Source organism: Lepisosteus platostomus, chromosome 3, assembly GCF_059453375.1.
Source record: "Lepisosteus platostomus isolate fLepPlt1 chromosome 3, fLepPlt1.hap1, whole genome shotgun sequence".
Lineage (NCBI taxonomy): Eukaryota > Metazoa > Chordata > Actinopteri > Semionotiformes > Lepisosteidae > Lepisosteus > Lepisosteus platostomus.
In genome coordinates this window covers 69,239,824-69,257,967 of record NC_142613.1, presented here as the reverse complement: position 1 = coordinate 69,257,967, position 18,144 = coordinate 69,239,824, and the positions used below count along the sequence as shown (strand labels likewise).

The 18,144-nt window shown below is 46.2% G+C and overlaps 1 protein-coding gene across 6 annotated transcripts in view; it reads left to right on the top strand.

The window, feature by feature from the left end:
• Positions 1-18,144, top strand: part of tiam2b (TIAM Rac1 associated GEF 2b) — a 120,507-nt gene that overhangs the window by 54,208 nt on the left and 48,155 nt on the right. For all 6 annotated transcript variants that reach the window (XM_088626599.1, XM_088626603.1, XM_088626598.1 and 3 more), the window contains exons 2-7: positions 535-618; positions 1,944-3,173; positions 8,262-8,715; positions 12,643-12,815; positions 13,677-13,901; positions 17,185-17,370. In XM_088626599.1, the coding sequence (XP_088482725.1) occupies positions 1,950-3,173; positions 8,262-8,715; positions 12,643-12,815; positions 13,677-13,901; positions 17,185-17,370 (2,262 nt within the window). In that variant the 5' untranslated portion in view covers positions 535-618; positions 1,944-1,949. The remainder of the gene's footprint in view (positions 1-534; positions 619-1,943; positions 3,174-8,261; positions 8,716-12,642; positions 12,816-13,676; positions 13,902-17,184; positions 17,371-18,144) is intronic.

Here is an 18,144-nt window from a genome sequence, read left to right as displayed (position 1 = left end):
AATGTACCCCTTTTAAAAAGGAGGGTGGCCAAAGAACACTGCACAAAAGTGAAAGATCCAGCAAGATCGATTATGGATCTTGAGTGAGGATTTAAACGAATTACAGATAACGGCTCTCTAATGTCATTTAGGAGGGAGTCTCACAATAAGGAGCTGGACAACGGTTTTTAGGTACACTGTAGATATGCTGTTAGTCCTGGGAATGCAGGGCCCTTGTATGTGATGTTAGTGATAAATAAGATATAAACATCCCATGTAGCCCTTTTTATCCCCACCAAAGGAACTTAACACCAGCATACAAAGAAACTGCTTACTAGTGGAGAGATTTAAGAATTGTAATTTAATCTCTGCTTCCTAATCCATTAACTATGGTTGTTAGATTGAAGGTCAACATGCAAAGAATCACTATTGTCATTGTGACGTATCAGAAGATTTCCTTGTGTGCGACCGTTTGTAGCCTGGATGTACGGTAGAAAGCAGCATTGGTCATGTATGTTTTTTACACATACCGTACCCTCTTCTTTCTGCTTTCAGATGACCTTAAGGAGGCTGAACTGCTGTAGTTGTACAGACCATGCAGTTTGGTGGGATTTCTACTGATAGCAGAGACAACCGTTGGTAAGGAATTCAGTTTCCATTCATGTTTTATCAGTTTTGTTGTATTGCAGCCCCAGTTCATTTTTAGAAAAAAATGCTTAAAAAAAGTCTCTGATCCACGTTTTATTTTAAGAGTTTGCGCTACTGATCCGGGTGTCATTCTGGGCTGTTCCTCTGTTTTGTTGGAAATGAGAATTTTTTTTTCTTTGATGGTCATGCACATCTCTGGCTAATTAAAGGCCTTTTAGTCTCTCTGGAACTCATTCCATGCTCCTGTCACACATAACATCCGTTAAGCACATAAAACAGCTGGTCACGACTCCTTGTCTTTTATTATGATATTGTACATTTTACTGAACTACCCAAAGATGTCTTTCCATGGAGGTTCAGGCTTGTTTATGAACGTGTATGGATGCTTCAATGAAAAGTCTAGACAAGATAACTAAATATATCATCTAACAAAATGTTGAATTTGTTTGTTATATTTAATAATAGTTAAGCATTATTCACGGATACAAAAATGGAAGTAGCCGAGAGACACTTTTACCTAAGCTGATCCTTTTATATAAATACATTTGTATTAATAAATGTAATGACCTAAAGTATATACCAGACTTTAACCTGCATTTATTTTAAATTAGCTGATACTGCATAACATTTTCAAACAGGAATTTCAAGCCAGTATTTTACAGGTTTCTGCATGTTGTACAGTATGTGACTCCAGAAAACAGGCAAACAGTACGGGCAAATGAGCCTCTCCCAGACCTTAGACTTTCGATTCTTCACGTTTATGCTTTCCTTCTTGAGACGCTCAGAATCGGAATCGCAACCACCTTATTTGCGGAGTACGTCACGCATACAAGGATTCTGATCAGGTGTCTTGGTGCAAAACCATAGAAACGATCAAACGAAGCTGTTTCGGTGCCGGTAGGTTTGGGAGTTGACCGGTCTCCCCGAGGGCGAGTTTTGAAACGGGCGGCGTCCTGGATGAGCCGGGTCAACAACGGTGCTAACATCAAGTATTTGAAAAGAGTCGGGGGTGTTACCCTGGCATCCTGGCCAAATTTCCCAGGTCTTTTGATTGGCCTTTGCCAGTCATAGCCTCCTCTCTGAACTGGCTCCATCCCTCTGCTCTCCTCCCCACTGAGAGCTGGTGTGCGGTGAGCATACTGGTGCACTATGGCTGCTGTCGCATCATCCAGGTGGGGGCTGCACACTGGTGGTGGTGGAGAGGATCCCCATGACCTGTAAAGCGCTTTGAGTGGAGCGTCCAGAGTGTAAGTTTTAATTTTTTTTTAACATGGCCACCTCCCGCGGTGACGCGCGGTGTCGTCTTCCCGTTGCAGATCAGAATGGGGAACTCCGACAGCCACTACAGCCTTCAGGGGCCCAAGAGCGGCGGCGGCGGCGGCGGCGGCGGCGGCTTCATCCTCCCCGGCAAGCAGAAGGCCTGCTCCCTGCGGTTCCGCGCCGTCCACGCGAAGGACGAGCACTCCCGCTCCCCTCACGGCTGGGGCCGCGGTGGGGGCGCGGGAGGGCCGGGGTACAAGTCGCGGGCCCTGGCCCGGGGCTGCCTGTCCCAGCACAAGGGCGGCCAGCCGTACGTCCCCCGCCATTACGACTATGTGACCAAGGGAGGGAGGACCGGCGCCGGCAGCAAGCACGGGACGAGCCCGCCCGCCAGGGGCGGCCAAGCCGGCAACTTCCTGCTCGTGCCCGAGAACGGTTTTCCCTATGCCGGCGGCGAGCGGACGGGAAATCGCTACGTAGCCGCCGGGGAGCGCAATGGCCACGTCGCGAACGGACACGGGACCCCCGAGCAGGTTTCCCTGGCAGACCTGGATGGAGACCAGAGCAGCCCCAAGGTGCTCATCAAAACGCTCGGCAGGTTCGACGGCGCCACGCGGGTGGAGTTCACCAACACCACCAACAACAACAAGCTGGCCGTGGACGACTCCGGCGGGCCCGTGCAGTTGCTAAAATACTCCCCGGCGCCGCAGGTCCCCGCCGACAACCCAGGGATCCTCAGGCGGCACTCCCTGGCCGTCTCCGAGGCAGAGCCGAGCCTCGCGCCGGCCGACGCGGGCCTGAGAGCCAGCAAAGGAAGCTCCCTGAGCTCGGAGTGCTCCTGGTACGACTCTCCGTGGGGCAACGGCGCGGAGCTCAGCGACGCGGACAACGCGTCCTCCTCCGCCAGGACCGCGGACGCCGGCGCCGGTGAGGCGGTGCCGCCCGGCGACCAGCGGCTGCTCGGCCGGCGCGCGTCTCCCGTTTCCCTCCAGGACCTGTACAGGGACGCCGGCCTGGCCGCCACCTTCCCCGCCGCGAAGGAGCTGTCGAGCCGGTACCTGGGCGTGCCGTGCGGCGGCGGCCACCGCGCGTCCTTCGTGTCCACCCTCGACGTGGCGGCCCAGGGGGAGTGCCCGGGCTCCAAGCAGTACGCCTCCTACACCCTGCCCTGCCGCAGGTCGAAGCCCATCGTGGAGGGCAGCGCCAAGAAAGGCACCCTGAAGAGCCGCATGAGGCGCATCAGTGACTGGACCGGGAGCCTGAGCCGCAAGAAGAGAAAACTGCAGGTGAGACTCTATTTCCGTGCTTCAGAACGGCTCGCCGCCCGATTTAAAACACTCTCGCCGCAGGGACGGGGCATCACGTTTCGGTGGAAGGCGGGGTAAAGATGCCGGTAAATTCTCCATTATAATTATTTCTCTCCAGACGAAGATTCTCCTGGCCCCTTTTCCCCAAACGGTTTCCGATACGACGGATACTGTATCGCGGCCCGTCAGATTGCCACGGGTCATCTTGGTTTTGCAGCCGCAATCAAATGGGAAATCGCTAATGCGCTTGCTCTCTGGGGGAGCCAGCGCCTGAGAGATGTAGATGCAAATGCATGCAAAAAATGTTCTGTTATCGGGGGGGGGGGACGTCTGTTATCGAAAACCGACTGCTTTTCTCATACCGGGATTTTCTGGATGCTCGAGATAGTTTGTTTCAAAAGGGAACTCGATAGACGGTAAATATCTGTAATAGTTAACATTTTTTTTTAATTGTGGAAAAAGGAGCTCTGCTATTGAATTTTCCCCATTTTCTTTCTTTTCCTTGCCTGGTTTTCCTGCACGCATAACAGAGCTGCTTTGATTGCTCCCAGCTTCTCACGCGTGTGCATGAGTGTCTGAGAACCGGACAAATGAGGTGTCTGATGCTTCCGATGGTGTTGATGGTATTTTTTTATTTTTTAACCACAGCCTTCTGTACAGCACAATTTCTCTGTTCAGAACACCTGCTGAAAAATATAAAAGTGTGTGTTCAGCGGGAGGGTGTAGGGGGGAGCTGTGTTTGCATGCTGTGTATTAATACTTGCAGGGGAGAGCGTTCATGCTGGTGGGTTGCTGTGCAAACCATTCTCTAGTCATGGGTGTTCCAAGGAAAAGGCGCCGTTTCCAATCCTCCAGCACTTCGCATTGGCATTGAATTCTTGATCTGTATTTTCGAACGGTTTTTTAAATAGTGCTGATATTCAGAGCAGGCACTGTGCACAAGCAGCTGCATGTGGCGGCGACTTTTTCCTGTTGTGAGAACCGCACCGTGCTTTTTTTAAAGACGCTGTTCCACCTCCCAGCCCCACGAGTGGACATTACTGACAGCATTCACGCCCCAGGGAATTTCGTTCCTCCTTGGCGAACACAAACTTAATTTCCCCAGCTTGTTAGGCAGACTGAAAGAGAAGCGATAACCTGACAGGTTTTTGGCCGGGCCCACCTGGGGTGGAAGCGCGCGCGGGGCAGCAGAACGCCGCGTAGCCGAAAATTAAAGCGGCGTCCGTATGCCAAATGCCAGTGAAATAGCACCAGCTGTCCGGGATGCGTCTCGGGGCTCTGAAAATTAGATCCGTGACGCTGCCGAAGACAGGACGTCACTACAAGCTAGGAATGAGAGCTTCCACACGGGATGTAAAACGCCAACCGTCTCGCAATGAAACGCCGAAGAGACTTGTGCAAGCCTGCTGTATCTGCCAGGGTAAGCAGGGACACTGGCTGAAAAGACCTCCTCACCATGTCTGTCAGGATATGTATGTATTCACTCTCTTTTGCCCTTCAGGGGTCTCGGCAGCCAGAGGGGACAGTGTGTTGTTTGTGGTCGCGTGGAGGAACTTGTGAAACGTTGGTCCGGGGTGGCCTGCTACTGCTGTACGCGCTATGGGGCCTCCGTGTGCACTCAGAGTAAAAATGTGCTCTTAAAACGTGCGCTAAGTAAGAAACAAAGATGAAAAAGGTTTATTTTTTGTATAAGTAGAGGTAATGCGTCTCTTTCTAGGTGGTTATCTAACTACGGTGAAATGGCCTAGATGGGTTGAAGTGTCTCTTCTCCTTTATGACCGTTCTTTATATTTAAAGCCCATGAAAGCGAGGCTTTAAAGTTTATTTTGTGATTTAGATCTTCTGGCTCTGATTGATAACAGCTTAATGATCTTTGACATAAGAAGATGTGGGGGGGGGGGAATATATATGAATTGCTGTTATTCCTGTGTATGGACATCTGCTTTTAATGGTTTGTGTTGCTATCCCGGTATAATGAACTCCACGTTTTCAGGAAAGAAAAAAAAATGGTTTTAGGTGAGGAGTGAAGTATTCTAACAGCACACCTGTATTTAATAGGCGGTCTCACAAATAAAGAAGTAAGTTTTAACGTGGGCAAGAAGTTCTAGCTTTCTTCAAGGTGATTTGTACATTTGTCATTATTGAAGCTGGACTTCCTCTAAATGCGTAGAAAGCAGTCAGCGTGCTAGAAATCACTGCAAAGCTCTGTTTGTGACGTAGTCAAGGTATGTGCTAGTGACGATTCAAAATATTTATCGTTAGGGCACAGTATCTGTTGTATCAGATATTTATCTGATGTAGTTGATTTGCAGTTTTTAATTTAGTGGAGATCTGTTCTGTCTTATTATGTTTATTATATACTGAGAGATAAAAAAAACATCAAATTAATATTTGAATATATACAATAGAATTTAATGCATATAAATGCTTCTCGGTGCATTTTAAAATTAATTTGTTAGACTTTAAAGTTCCTCCCCAAGGAGCTTCAGTCTGCTCAAACCTCCCCAGTCACTTATCATCAGCGTTTAAACTGTTATTTCCTTAAAGGTGGTGTTAAGAAATGTTGCAGCAAATGTTGGCAAAAATTGAAGAGACAAAAAAAAATGTTGATTGCATAATGTAAGTAAAGAGGCCTGTTAACTAAGTATTTACAGCAGCATTTATTACACTTGATGATTAAGTAGACTTTGTTCCCAGGAATATTCACAGACTGTTCAGTATTCTCCTGATCTGTGCTTTGTAATGTCTTTATCCCTGACTTGAGCAAGAATTAAAATAGGTTGTTGTGACTGAATCTTGGCTTGAAATTCGGCATCCTCACGGCGACATTTTATTCTAAAGTCATGTGAGCCACTACTATTGCACAGAGGCCACTCCACTAATGTGAGGCTCATTAAGGTAATTTTGTGCATCTAAATTAAGGTTTCCCACCACTAAGAGTTTTGAATACTAATGGAATCATGTTTTTTTGCTTTGAATGCATGGTGTCGGTTGTGTATTCAACAAATATCAATTTCAAAGAGTCATGACTCAGTGTGAATTTGGTATTTACAGCTGTATTTGCTACGGTTGATTATATTAAGTATATTAATCCCAGGGCAACAAAATGTGACAACTGCAAGAGTTTGAAAACTTTTTACAATGCTCTTATAAATGTGTCTGTTCGTACATATTGATAAAGTTTAGGTGACAAATCATCAAATGTAGAGCTTGCTAAAACTTTCAAGAGTCAGTGAGGTGTATTTGAAAAGGTTTGCCAGAATGGGCCGGGGCCTTTTGATCGTGGGATAGTTTTGTGTGTGTTATCTGGTTTGAAGCATGTGTGCTTTAGTAACAGGCAAATGAAACCACTGGCTGGAGGCTTGTAGAGGGATGGGTATCCTACATGAAACACAAAATGGCATCAGTCTACTAGATTCATAATTTTAATGTTACTGGAAAAGAAAGAATTGTGTTACAATTAAGTGTGAACCCATTTTCCTAATGAGGTGAAATGTGAGCGAATCTTTAAGGGGATGACCAATCACACTGCAGTGGAGTTGTAAAAAGCTGCCCGAGATGCTTGGCTGCTTGCTGGTGCACTTCCTGTTGGTAAGTCTGTGAGGAGTAAAAGGCAGGTGCTCAAGGAATGTTCACAGGGCTACTGCATTTGTCAAAGCATTTCCCTTCACACACGGAGACGGAGCCATCGAAACCACATTAGAACGTTTTTTCCTTTGATGGCTTTTTCTCCGCTTCGTCCAACTGAGGGTCGTGGGGGAGCCTATCCCAGCAAGCAGCGGGCGCAAGGCAGTGTACACCCTGGGCAGGACACCAGTTCATCGCAGGGCACACACAGACACAGACTCGCACCTGGGCCAGTTTTCCCAGAAGCCAGTTAACCTTCCAGTATGTCTTTGTGATGTGGGAGTAAACCAGAACGCTCGGAGGAAACCCATGCTCAAGTTGAAGCATGAGGTTGGAAACCGGTGGGGGATACGGTAAGGTGAAAGGTCGCATTCGGTGACTTCCCCTTTCACCCCCCGTGTTTTCTGTCGGCTCCGTAATGTTGGCCCCCCTACAAACAGCACAAACGATGAAGCCCACCTCTTTCGTTAGTGCTGTGTTTGTGTGCAATTTAGTTTTTTCGGGTAATCGTGTGACTGGCTACGAGGAAGTTTAAAGGTACAAACACACTGGGTACTTTTAATTACGTGCCCTCACGCTGTATTCTACACCAGGGGTTGACCACCCGGGGCAGACGGAGAAACAAAATTGCAGACACTGTTGTCCTCGCACCAGTAATCGAGCGCTTGAACTCAACAGACGGGGTTACCGGCGGCCACGGTCGTTGTGCACGGTCACGTGATCACCAGAAAATAAGGCTCCATATCTTGGGAACGGCATAAACCGGCACTAACGAATGAGACCGGTTCAGTTTCCCGACTACGTTGTAGGGGGGCTGAGTGACGTCACGACCCCTTAAAAAACAAGGCACTATGTCTCGGGAACGAAAGCAGCACAAACCGACACAAACACATGACTAACGAATGGGGTGGGTTTCATTCGTTATTCAGATAATGAATAAAATCGCAGTGCTTCTTGAAAAAAGACCTGCGTTCCGTTTAAAAATGTTTAATGATTTAAAAATGACTGAATTAAAAATGCCCGAAGGAGTAGGATTAAGAGATTTATTTAGTTGGTACGGTGGCTCTGTGGCTAAGGATCTGTGCCTGTGACCGGAAGGTTGTCAATTCGGATCCCATGGCTGGCAGGGGAATCCTACTCCGTTGGGTCCCTGCGCAAGGCCCTTAACCCCAACTGCTCCAGGGGCGCTGTATTAAATGGCTGATCCTGCGCTCTGACCCCAAGCTTCTCTCCCCGTCTGTGTCTCTCATGGAGAGCAAGCTGGGGTAAGCGAAAAGACCAAAACGAAAAACGAAATTGTATATGGCCAATAAAGTGATCTTCTCTTATTTTAAAGATTGATTTCATTAGCCATTCGCGGGAGCAGTACATGCAGGAGTGCCATTATGCTGAACCCGGCCTGTGTCTGTTCACCTCCCCCCCCCTCCCCCTGGCTTGCAGGAGCCCAAGAGCAAGGACGCGAGCGAGTGCTGCGACAGCGGGATCGATGGCCTCACCGCGGACACCAGCTCGCCCTCGCAGGGGTCCAGCCTGCTGTGGTCGCCCGGCTCCGGCCAGGCCCCGCCGGCGCGCAGCGAGTCCGCCAGCGCGCTGCCCGGCGCCGCCCTGCGCCAGAACATCTACGAGAACTTCATGAGGGAGCTGGAGGCGGGCCGCGGCGGCGGCGGCGGCGGCGGCGGCTCCGAGCGGCCCGAGCCCTCCACGGAGACGGAGGAGACCAGCAGCGACTCGGCGGGCTCGCTGGAGCAGCTGGACCTGCTGTTCGAGAAGGAGCAGGGGGTGGTGCGCAAGGCCGGCTGGCTCTGCTTCAAGCCCCTCGTCACGCTGCCCAAGGAGAGGAAGCTGGAGCTGGCCCCGCGCAGGAAGTGGAAGCAGTACTGGGTGACCTTGAAAGGTGAGTGGGCTCCTTCAGGGGGTGCGGGGATCCCCCGAGCGGACAGTCCACTTCGAGAAGCATCCATAACTGCATTTCCGTTTGACGCTTGACGTTCAGGCTGGCCAGTGACTCGAGCCTCGATGTCTGGGCTGGTGTTAACCGCTGAAGACAACGTAAACGACCGTAATCGCGACTGCTTGGCTCAGTTTAGTGTAAGGCAAGGCAGCCATGAATACGTGGGTATTAAAAAAAAAAGATCTTTAGTCTTTGCATGCCATAGCAGGAGTAACCAGGAAACCCTCAGGAGTTGCTGACCACCTGACCAAGTGTTTCCAGCCGATCCGCCCTCAAGTGATTGCCTGTATCATTCCAGAGTAAAACATGGATCGTGTTCTTCCCGACAGAGTGATTGAGGATATTTCTATGAATACTCCATTCACTCTTCTTTTTGTGCCATTGTTGAGGTTGAAGAGAAGGTCAGGATTATATCAAGACTGAAAAGTCCGGTTTCTCCCTCTGCCCTCTTTGGAGCTGCACATAGTGGCTAAAACGTGGGAAATTGACTCGTGCAGATCATTTTCAGCAATGTTTGACAACCCTCTAATTTAGTTTTAACAGAGTATCTTTCCAGGTAAATGGCAATATTTAATGGCCCTAATGGCAATCTAAAGAACGGGATAATGAAATATGGAAGTACGTGGAGTCAAAATGCGGATAATCTGTTTTTCTACGTGTGGAGACCTGCTTAACTTGAGATTAGTCTTAGTCAACTTTTCCTTCATTGGTGCAATGAACCGTTAAATATTAATATTTTGTGTAATTAGCTTGTCTTGCTTTTTAGTGCCTAATTACATTTCCGAGCTGGTGTATTTGTTTTTTTTCTGGTATTGTTCCTTTTTAGTTTTCTGTAAGGGAGCAGTGCGTGCTTGTGAGGGTCCCTGCTGTTGATTGTGAAAATGATTAGTGCCATAGGGAAACAGTTTTTTCCACTGTATCATTTGTTTAGAAAGGCCCAACAAGTACCTTTTAATGACAGGAAAATTGCCCTAAACAGCAAGGGCAATCTTAGGTGGAGCTGCACTATGCTAATGGACTACGTTATGAAGCCTTAGGTACTGTCTCAAAAGCTTAAAGGGAATTATGCAAGTGTACTATTAAGGACAAAACAAACCTGGAAGGCTGAATGTGTAATTCTACTAAGCATAGATTACACTGCCTGGAACAGTCTGTTTAAGGTAACTAAAGAAAGACAGCACTTTGCTTAAAATGATTATTTTTTTTATTCAGAATGTTCCAGAGCTTTAGAGTGGGTTTTCTGAAACTAACTTAGATGTCAGCAGTGTGATTTTTGATCTTTGTGATTTCTGACTGTTGTGTAAGAACTGGTGGTATTTTAAGATGCTGGCCTAAACTGACCGTTCACTAGAATCATTAAGATGTCCCATTGCAAACAAGATGCTATCTCATTGCCATTAATAAATATAAGAAGTTAAAATCCCCAGTTGCTGCTGTAAGCAGTTAGGTTTTCCAAGATGTAGAAGTATCTTCTTTTTGTGGTAAAAAAACCATAAGAGCATTATTCAGAAGGGTCAATGGGGTCTGTTTTAGCCCTGGTTCACTCTATCTCCACCTGTGCCAGGCATGGTCTCGTACAGTTTGAAATTATACACATTTACATGCGTCTAAATGTAAGCTTGCTAAAATTCTTCTCTTATGTGATAAAAACATAAGAACATAAGATAAATGGCAGTGTACCATTTGATCCGCACAAATTTAGTTAATAATTGATCCAGGTATCTCATCCATAGATACAGTAGATAGATACTTTATTGATCCCGTGAGGGAAATTGCAGTGCAACAGCAGCTTAACACAGACAACACAGCCACATTGTAACGAATGATACAATAATAATAATGATACAATACATACGATACAATACAATCAGTACAGTGAGAAGTGCACTAAGAGGAGTTACTCACAGTCCAGAACACACAAAGAACAAACCAGAACAGAACAGTACACAAAAAAGTCATATTGCACAATATAAATATATATGTATTGCCCAGGTCCCTGGCACGTATTGCACAAAAACGGTTGTGAAGGGGAAAAGAAAAAGAACAGATGTATCAGTTTACTGTTCAGTCCAGAAACAGGTCACTGCCCAGATGCAAGGTGGATGCGCTGTACAGTCTTATGGCAGAAGGCAAGAAAAATCCATCTGTTTTTTGAAAGCGGCTTGGGTTTCTGCCTTGACAACATGTATGGGCTACTCTCTCTAAAGAATAGCTCCTGCTCTCAGTTCCTCAGTACATTTCCAAAGAAAAAGAGCAAACTTAAGCATGTTGCCCAACCGATTTGATTTAAATGAAGTGTGCAGCTTGCCCACATGAAAATAATGACCAGTCTTTCAATATGTGGAGCTGAGCGGCTCTCTTGGCCTAATAGCATGGAGATCTTTGGTCTGGAGTTGTCTGGACTCACTGGAGTAATCCGTGTTTAAGTGGAACACGCAGGCAGGGCTGCCTCCTCTCGCAGGCTTCAGAGGAAAAGATAACTGTTGACCTTATTGCACCACAGCTAGCTCTTCTGACTGGGCATGTGATGAAACAAGCAGAGGAGAGGGGTATATCCCATTCTTAATGGCCAGATACAGTTCACTGCATCTGGCAAATCTAGGAACTCGTTTATCAGTATGACGAAGAGTGTTCTTGGATCTTTTGACCCTGTGTGTTTATATTTGCTATGAAAAACCTAAATACCCTCTACAAATAGAGGGTAGTAAAGAAGGCTGAGGGCATTATGGAGTGTGTGTTTCACCCCCTCCGTTGTGAATCTACACTGCTCCCATCTGGGAGACGCCTCTGTGTCCTCAGGTGTAACTCAAGAGATCTTTCATCCTCTCCGCAGTCTCGCTCTCAGACAATGTGAAGTAACTATCTCCTGAAACACTGCTGTTCGGTCTTCTTTGTTGGTAATATTTGCATGTCTTTGTTGTATTGTATTGGACTGTGCCGTAAACCACATCTCCCCCAAGGGATAATACATCTTGAATTGAATAAAAGTGACCTTCGGTATGAATTAATCCTTGTAAGAATGGGAAAGAAAAAAATAGGTGAAAATTAAGCTGAGTTAAATGATAAATTGGGTTTTAGTTTTTGCTTATCATTCAGGTATAAACAGGATATCAAGTCAGACTTGGTTCCTCACCTGCTAGTGCTTTATACATTAACACTGCATTTTGGGGGCATGATTCTGTTTAAAACTGTTTAAAACCCTTCATGTCAGACTGTCAAATTATTCTCTCGGGGGAAATTTAGACACTCTAATCTGTCTGCCAATGAGCACGAACTGCAAGATGGTGTTCTTGACAGTTATAGTTAAGCTGGTCTTGTGTAAAGACTGAAGCATTTCCTGTCTGGTCTGAGGGAGCCATACCTTCTTTTAGGAAAGAGGAAGTGGCTAATTGATGGGTTTTTAGTCGGTGTGCTTTTACTTGGGTATACATGTCTTAGGTCTCTATTGGCGTTAATGGTCCTTAATTGCTAATCTTCTCCTGTTTAGAAAAAGCTCGTCATTGAGCAACAAACCTGGATTTTCTGGAGTTCCTTTGTTTCCCGGTTCTCACAGTCATATTTGTTAAAGTATGTCTTCCAGGAAGCCTTGCTGGTATACATGCCAGTTTGTGTAAGTCTGTATCGAGGTAGAATGAGCCGTGAGTTGAGCGCCAGTGGGAAGTCTGGATTATCACACTCAAGGCTGAAGGTTTTGGTGACTTGGCCTCCCTGCAGTCCAGACAGACTGCTCTTCTCCTAAAATGGCAGCTTTCCCCTTGAGAATACAGTGTGCATCTTCATAGGCTTACATGCCCTAAGCCCCCTCTGTCTTGCTATCATCTGTATTTGCACTGGGCAGTAACGCGTGTTTGTTTTCTTTATTTCGCGAAGGCTGCACACTCCTTTTTTATGAAACCTATGGCAAGAATTCGATGGAACAAGACTTATCTCCTCGCTACGCTTTGTTTGCTGAAGACAGCATAGTACAGTCTGTCCCCGAACATCCCAAGAAAGAGAACGTGTTCTGCCTAAGTAATACCTTCGGGGATGTCTACCTCTTTCAGGTTGGTGTTTTTCAATATTTTATTATTTATATATAAACGAAGTAAAGGTAAAGAAGCTGTTCCAGACACTGGCAACACCCCAGTCTGGTACTTTTTCGAAATGTCATCTTCCTCTACCCCTAATTCCAGGCATTCGTTGACTAACGAGTGGAGAATGGAGGCTGATGAGTGTAAAAGTCATGCTAAAAAACAGAGGGACTTATTAATGGAATATTTAGAAAGTTAATCCAAAAGGATGAGCTGATGCATTATTTTCCTGTGTGACTACGTCTTTCACCACACCATTGTACAGCTTGTCAGTTGCTTACGTTTTTCTTTTAAAAATTTGATTTGTAACAAAATGGGGCTTTTTTGCTGCTTTTAGCTTAAAAACGTCCTGAAGGCAAACCCCGTTCGATGACCTTGCCCTTTCGTTTGTATACTGCTAACTGGCACAGATAGGTCCAGCCAGTGAACCCAGTGGATCTCGCTGCAGGGGGAAAACTGACAGCAGCAAAAGACACATCGATTTCCTTTGGGGGGGGGAGTGGGGCTTTTTTGTGTTTGAGAAAACCGGAGCTCGCAGGCAAGTTATTGTTGGCGTCACCCTTTCCTGTCGGGAAGACGAATGTAGCCCTGGCATCAATGCCACAAAGCGTTTGTTTAGTGGTTTTTCACACCTTTTCCGAACAAAGTGAGGAGTGGGGCTTTGTCAGAGACAATCGGCGGTGGGGTGGGGGGTTAGTTTTATTAACGGGCTGTCGGGTTGCAATTGGGATTGGGTTTGTTTCTCCGCGGTCCGGAGCTGCCCTTTGAACCAGCCGAGCGCGTCGGGGGCCAGCCTCTCAGGGCGATCTGTGTTTCGCCGCGTGTGTCCTGCAGGCCACGAGCCAGACCGACCTGGAGAACTGGGTCACCGCCATCCACTCGGCCAGCGCGTCGCTCTTCGCCAAGAGGCAGGGGAAGGAGGACACGGTGCGGCTGCTGCGGAGCCAGACCCGCAGCCTGGCGCAGAAGATCGACATGGACGGCAAGATGAAGAAGATGGCGGAGCTCCAGCTGTCCATCGTCAGCGACCCGAAGAACCGGAAGGCCATCGAGAACCAGGTAAGGCCAGACTTCATTCGTTTCAGTCTTGGCACCAGTGTGCAGCCCCACCTGGATGATGCCACAGCAGCCATAGTGCACCAGTACACTCCCCACACACCAGCTCTCAGTGGGGAGGAGAGCAGAGTGATGAAGCCAGTTCATAGATGGGGATTATTAGGAGGCCATGATTGGTAAAGACCAGGGGCAAATTTGGCCAGGACGCCGGAGTAACACCCCTACTCTTTTCGAGAAACACCCTGGGATTTTTAATGACCACAGAGAGTCAGGATCTTGGTTTTACGCTTCATCCAAAGCACAGCGCCTTTATATCCACACCAGTGTAACATGGAATAAACCTTTCCCTGTCATTTGCAGCCTGTGCTGACGCAGCTCCCTGCTTGAGCTTGAACTAGGTACGGAAAGGAATGAAAGGGAATGAAATTGTGTTAGCAGAGTAGAGGAAAGGAGATTGATGTTTGTGATACTTGTGGGGTCCTAGAAGGTAAATTCCATCTGATTTGTTGTTTTTTTTACTGATTTACTTTCAGCTGAAAGGAATTACTATAAAGTGGCAGGAAAAGGGACTTTCATAAAACTAAGATTTAAACTGATTTTGAGGGGAAAAAATGCGATCGTAAGCTACAAAGTTAACTTTCAAAATGCAGTTCATCGACTGGATCTGACGGAGTATAATGTTAGACTTTGAATGGCTGTATACTGCGAGGCATGCTGCCACTGCTGGCTGCATTCAATTTGTATTCCAGATGTTTGTGGTAATAGGCTCTTACTTCATATTATCGACTTTCAAAGTATTTCAGCCTGAAGAGAAAACCAGATGAAATCATGGATTTGCCTGGAGCAAAACTGTTTTCTGCCTGTGCCCAAGCCAGCAAGACGTTTGAGTTCTGATATCTACAGTTCCCTGTTACAAATTAGAGAAAAAAAAGAGATCTATGCAGAGGGAATTAAGGCAGGAGGTTTGTTAGCTTAAAACTCTTTTTTTATCTTATTTAAAGTCAGGAAATTGGTTGTATATTGTTCTTGGGGCAACTAGGACCCCAGGCATAAGAACTCTCGTGTGATTCTGTATTCTGGTTCATCTGCTGCTAGCATTGATATTTTAACTAAAAAATCTTTACGTTTTTTTCTAAGTTTGCATAAAATGTGAAAAGACTGAATTAAATTAATTGTTGTAAATGTTTTTCCCTTAAACTGTGAAAATGGCTGCCCTTTGAATACAAAATATATTTCCTAGGTTTTTTTGCTTTTGATACGACCATGCAAAATGGGAAAGTCGGGGTGTTTTTTGCGTAGGGGCCCCTCGGTCTTTGCTGCACTGAAGGAGACTGGCCCTGACTAGTCGACAGGGAGCCAGACTTTCATCTCCAGCCCCAAATGACTTTGATGTCCTGTCCGTGAAATCGGGACCATGAGGTCTGTTTGAAGTAGACTTCTTGGCCTCTCGCAAATTAAAGGATAATCTCAGGAGTTCAACCAATTAAGTCAGCTTCTTTCAAAGAATAATGGAGAGAAGTAGCTGTAACTCCTCCCTCCTCCCCAAAAGCACACATTCTTTCTGTATCTTTATAATGGCAAAAATGTGATAAAATAACGTCCCATTGATGTTGGTGACTCATTTAACCAGATGGATGCAGTATGTGGTGACTGTGAAGGGACAGTCATGCAGGGTCTGTTTTGGTGCAGAACTGGCAATACTCCTAAAATGAAACACAACAAAGTGCGTTTTCCCCTGCACACATTCCTGAGCACTCTTTTAGCGGGCTTTCTTTGAAATGTCCAGGCCTGTGAAATCTGGCCTTCCTGAATTGATGACAAGATAAGGCAGTCTCGAATGTTGATTTGTGTTTCCTCCCTTATACAATGCAGTCATTTGGTAATGCATATGAAATTCTACAGCTATAGCTCAATTTCGGAATTTGCTGCTTTTTGAGCAATTTGTTGAAATGTAGAAAACGAAACATTTTTACTCCACCTTAGATTCCTGAATATTTTCGGACCATGTATATGTAAACTGTACATGGAAGTGTTAAAAAGTCAGGTTTGCATAAATAGGCTCTGATTTATTTTTTTCCTTCTTCAAACAGATGCTTTATTTTCAATTGAAAGAGTTCTTGAAAGACCTACTGCTTACGTTTGTTAGGGTAGTAGCATAATCTGTGAAACGCACACACTCATGTAGACTTCATGCAAGTAAAACCATTCTTTTGCCACACCGACTGGGTTGTTACTCATTGCCCGCTGTCTGTCGAGAAAAAAAACTAATCCTCCTTGGATTCCTTAAAGAGATAAAGTTACTATTTGTGATTCGCAAATTAGTGCCAGAGCTGTGAACAGCATTATCCCATCCAGTGCCCTAGAATACCTACTGGTAATTGCATTAGCCCTGACATGGTCATTCCCACAGATCGCGCTGCTGGTCTCGAGCGCCAGCATTCCAAGAAGGATTCTGTGGAAAGTCCTGAGAGCGGTTATATGTTTTGTCTTAAATGTGTACGAAGTCGTTGTCTGTGCGGTACCCCGCTGTCAAGCAACTCTTCGGCTTGGGGAAAAGACTTAATGTCTTTTAATGTCAATTTTGTGAAACTAAGAATGGCTCGCGACGTACCTGTGCCTTTAAGGTTTGAAGTGAAAGCCGACAAATGCGTCACCTTGTTTAATGTGCATATTTCTCTCCCCCCTTCTTAGTCCTTTCTGTTAGCGTAACTGTGGTGTAACTGCGCGTCAGTGAGGAGATACCTTTTCTGATAGCTAAAAGTAACTCGATTTTTTTTCAGTTTACATGTTGTTCTGATCTTTATTTACATGTGGCCGATTTGGCCGGGTTCACTTTATGCTGGTATATTACCGATAGTTCGCCACCAGGAGGACTCTGGGAATTCCATTGTACGGAAAAAAAGATTTCACACTTATTAATTTTCACCTTCCTAGGGATTGGTGTACAGGAAAGGCAGACTATTAAACTAAACAAAAAGCGTTTTCCCACAGAAAACGAGGCAGAACCCATCTGTTTTTATACTTGGCGTCGTCACAGTCTCTGGTTGCTGGGATGTGATTGGTGCACGTGTTTTCCTAATGGCTCGTGTGGCTCTGTTCCCCATCACCTTTGTTGTCGGACGTTTACTGCGGGGAGCGAGAGGTTTGCCAGGAAGTGACTAGACGTGTGCCCCTGCCCCCTCCTGGGAACCTGCTCTGGCATTCCTGTTCCTCGCGTGAAAGCGATGACAGCTGTCTCGGTGTCCATCTGACCCACGGCCTTTGTCTTGCACCCTGTCCTGCCCAGATCCAGCAGTGGGAGCAGAACCTGGAGAAGTTTAACATGGACTTGTTTCGAATGCGCTGCTACTTGGCAAGTCTGCAAGGGGGAGAGCTTCCCAATCCCAAGAGCCTCCTGGCAGCTGCCAGCCGGCCCTCCAAGGTGGCTCTCAGTAGGCTGGGCATCTTCTCCGTCTCCTCCTTCCACGCTTTGGTAAGAGCAACCTAAGGGGAGGAGCGCTGTCGGGTCAGCTGGTGATCTTTTACAGGGAGGGAGGAGGAGAGTAATAATGTTATAATAATGTCTTGTCTGCTTGTTTCCTGAAATTGGCCTATTTTAATCAAGCATATTTACAGTCCGTCCATTTTCCTGTCTGCTTGGCAATAATATATTAATACAGTGATTCTTATTTTCTTGAGCAATGGGTTAATTAAGTTCTTAGACCATTAAACTCCTATCAGCCGGATAGGCAGGGTTGTCTGAATGGCCTTATTTCATCTATAAGTTCTTTTAGGTTCTAACAAATGGACAGTTTTTTTTCAAAAAAATTGTTTTTCTTCCCCCATGAAGTGAAAATAAGAAATTAATGGACGCAGATTTAACAGTTTTTTGTTTAGTAAAGACTTTTTAATCAAATAACTCAGACAGTCACAACACCTAAGTTAAAAAGAGAAAGGTTATAGTATATTATAATTAGGTGTAATAATTCCCTCTATGGGGTCTCATTGCCCCATTGACCTGGGGATCTGTCTGTGTGGAGTTTGTATGTTTTCTCCATCTGCTCCAGTTTCCCTCCCACAGTCAAGGGACGTGCCGGCAGGTAAATTGTCTTCTGGGAAACTGGCCTGGCATCTGTGTGCGTCTGTGTGTCCTGGTGTCCCGCCCAGGGTAGATTGTATTGGATGAAGAGGTTAGAAAATGGGTGGATGGCTGAATCTCCACTGTGTGCTTGTGGAGCTCTGTGCTGTGTTTCAGTGCTCTCCAGGG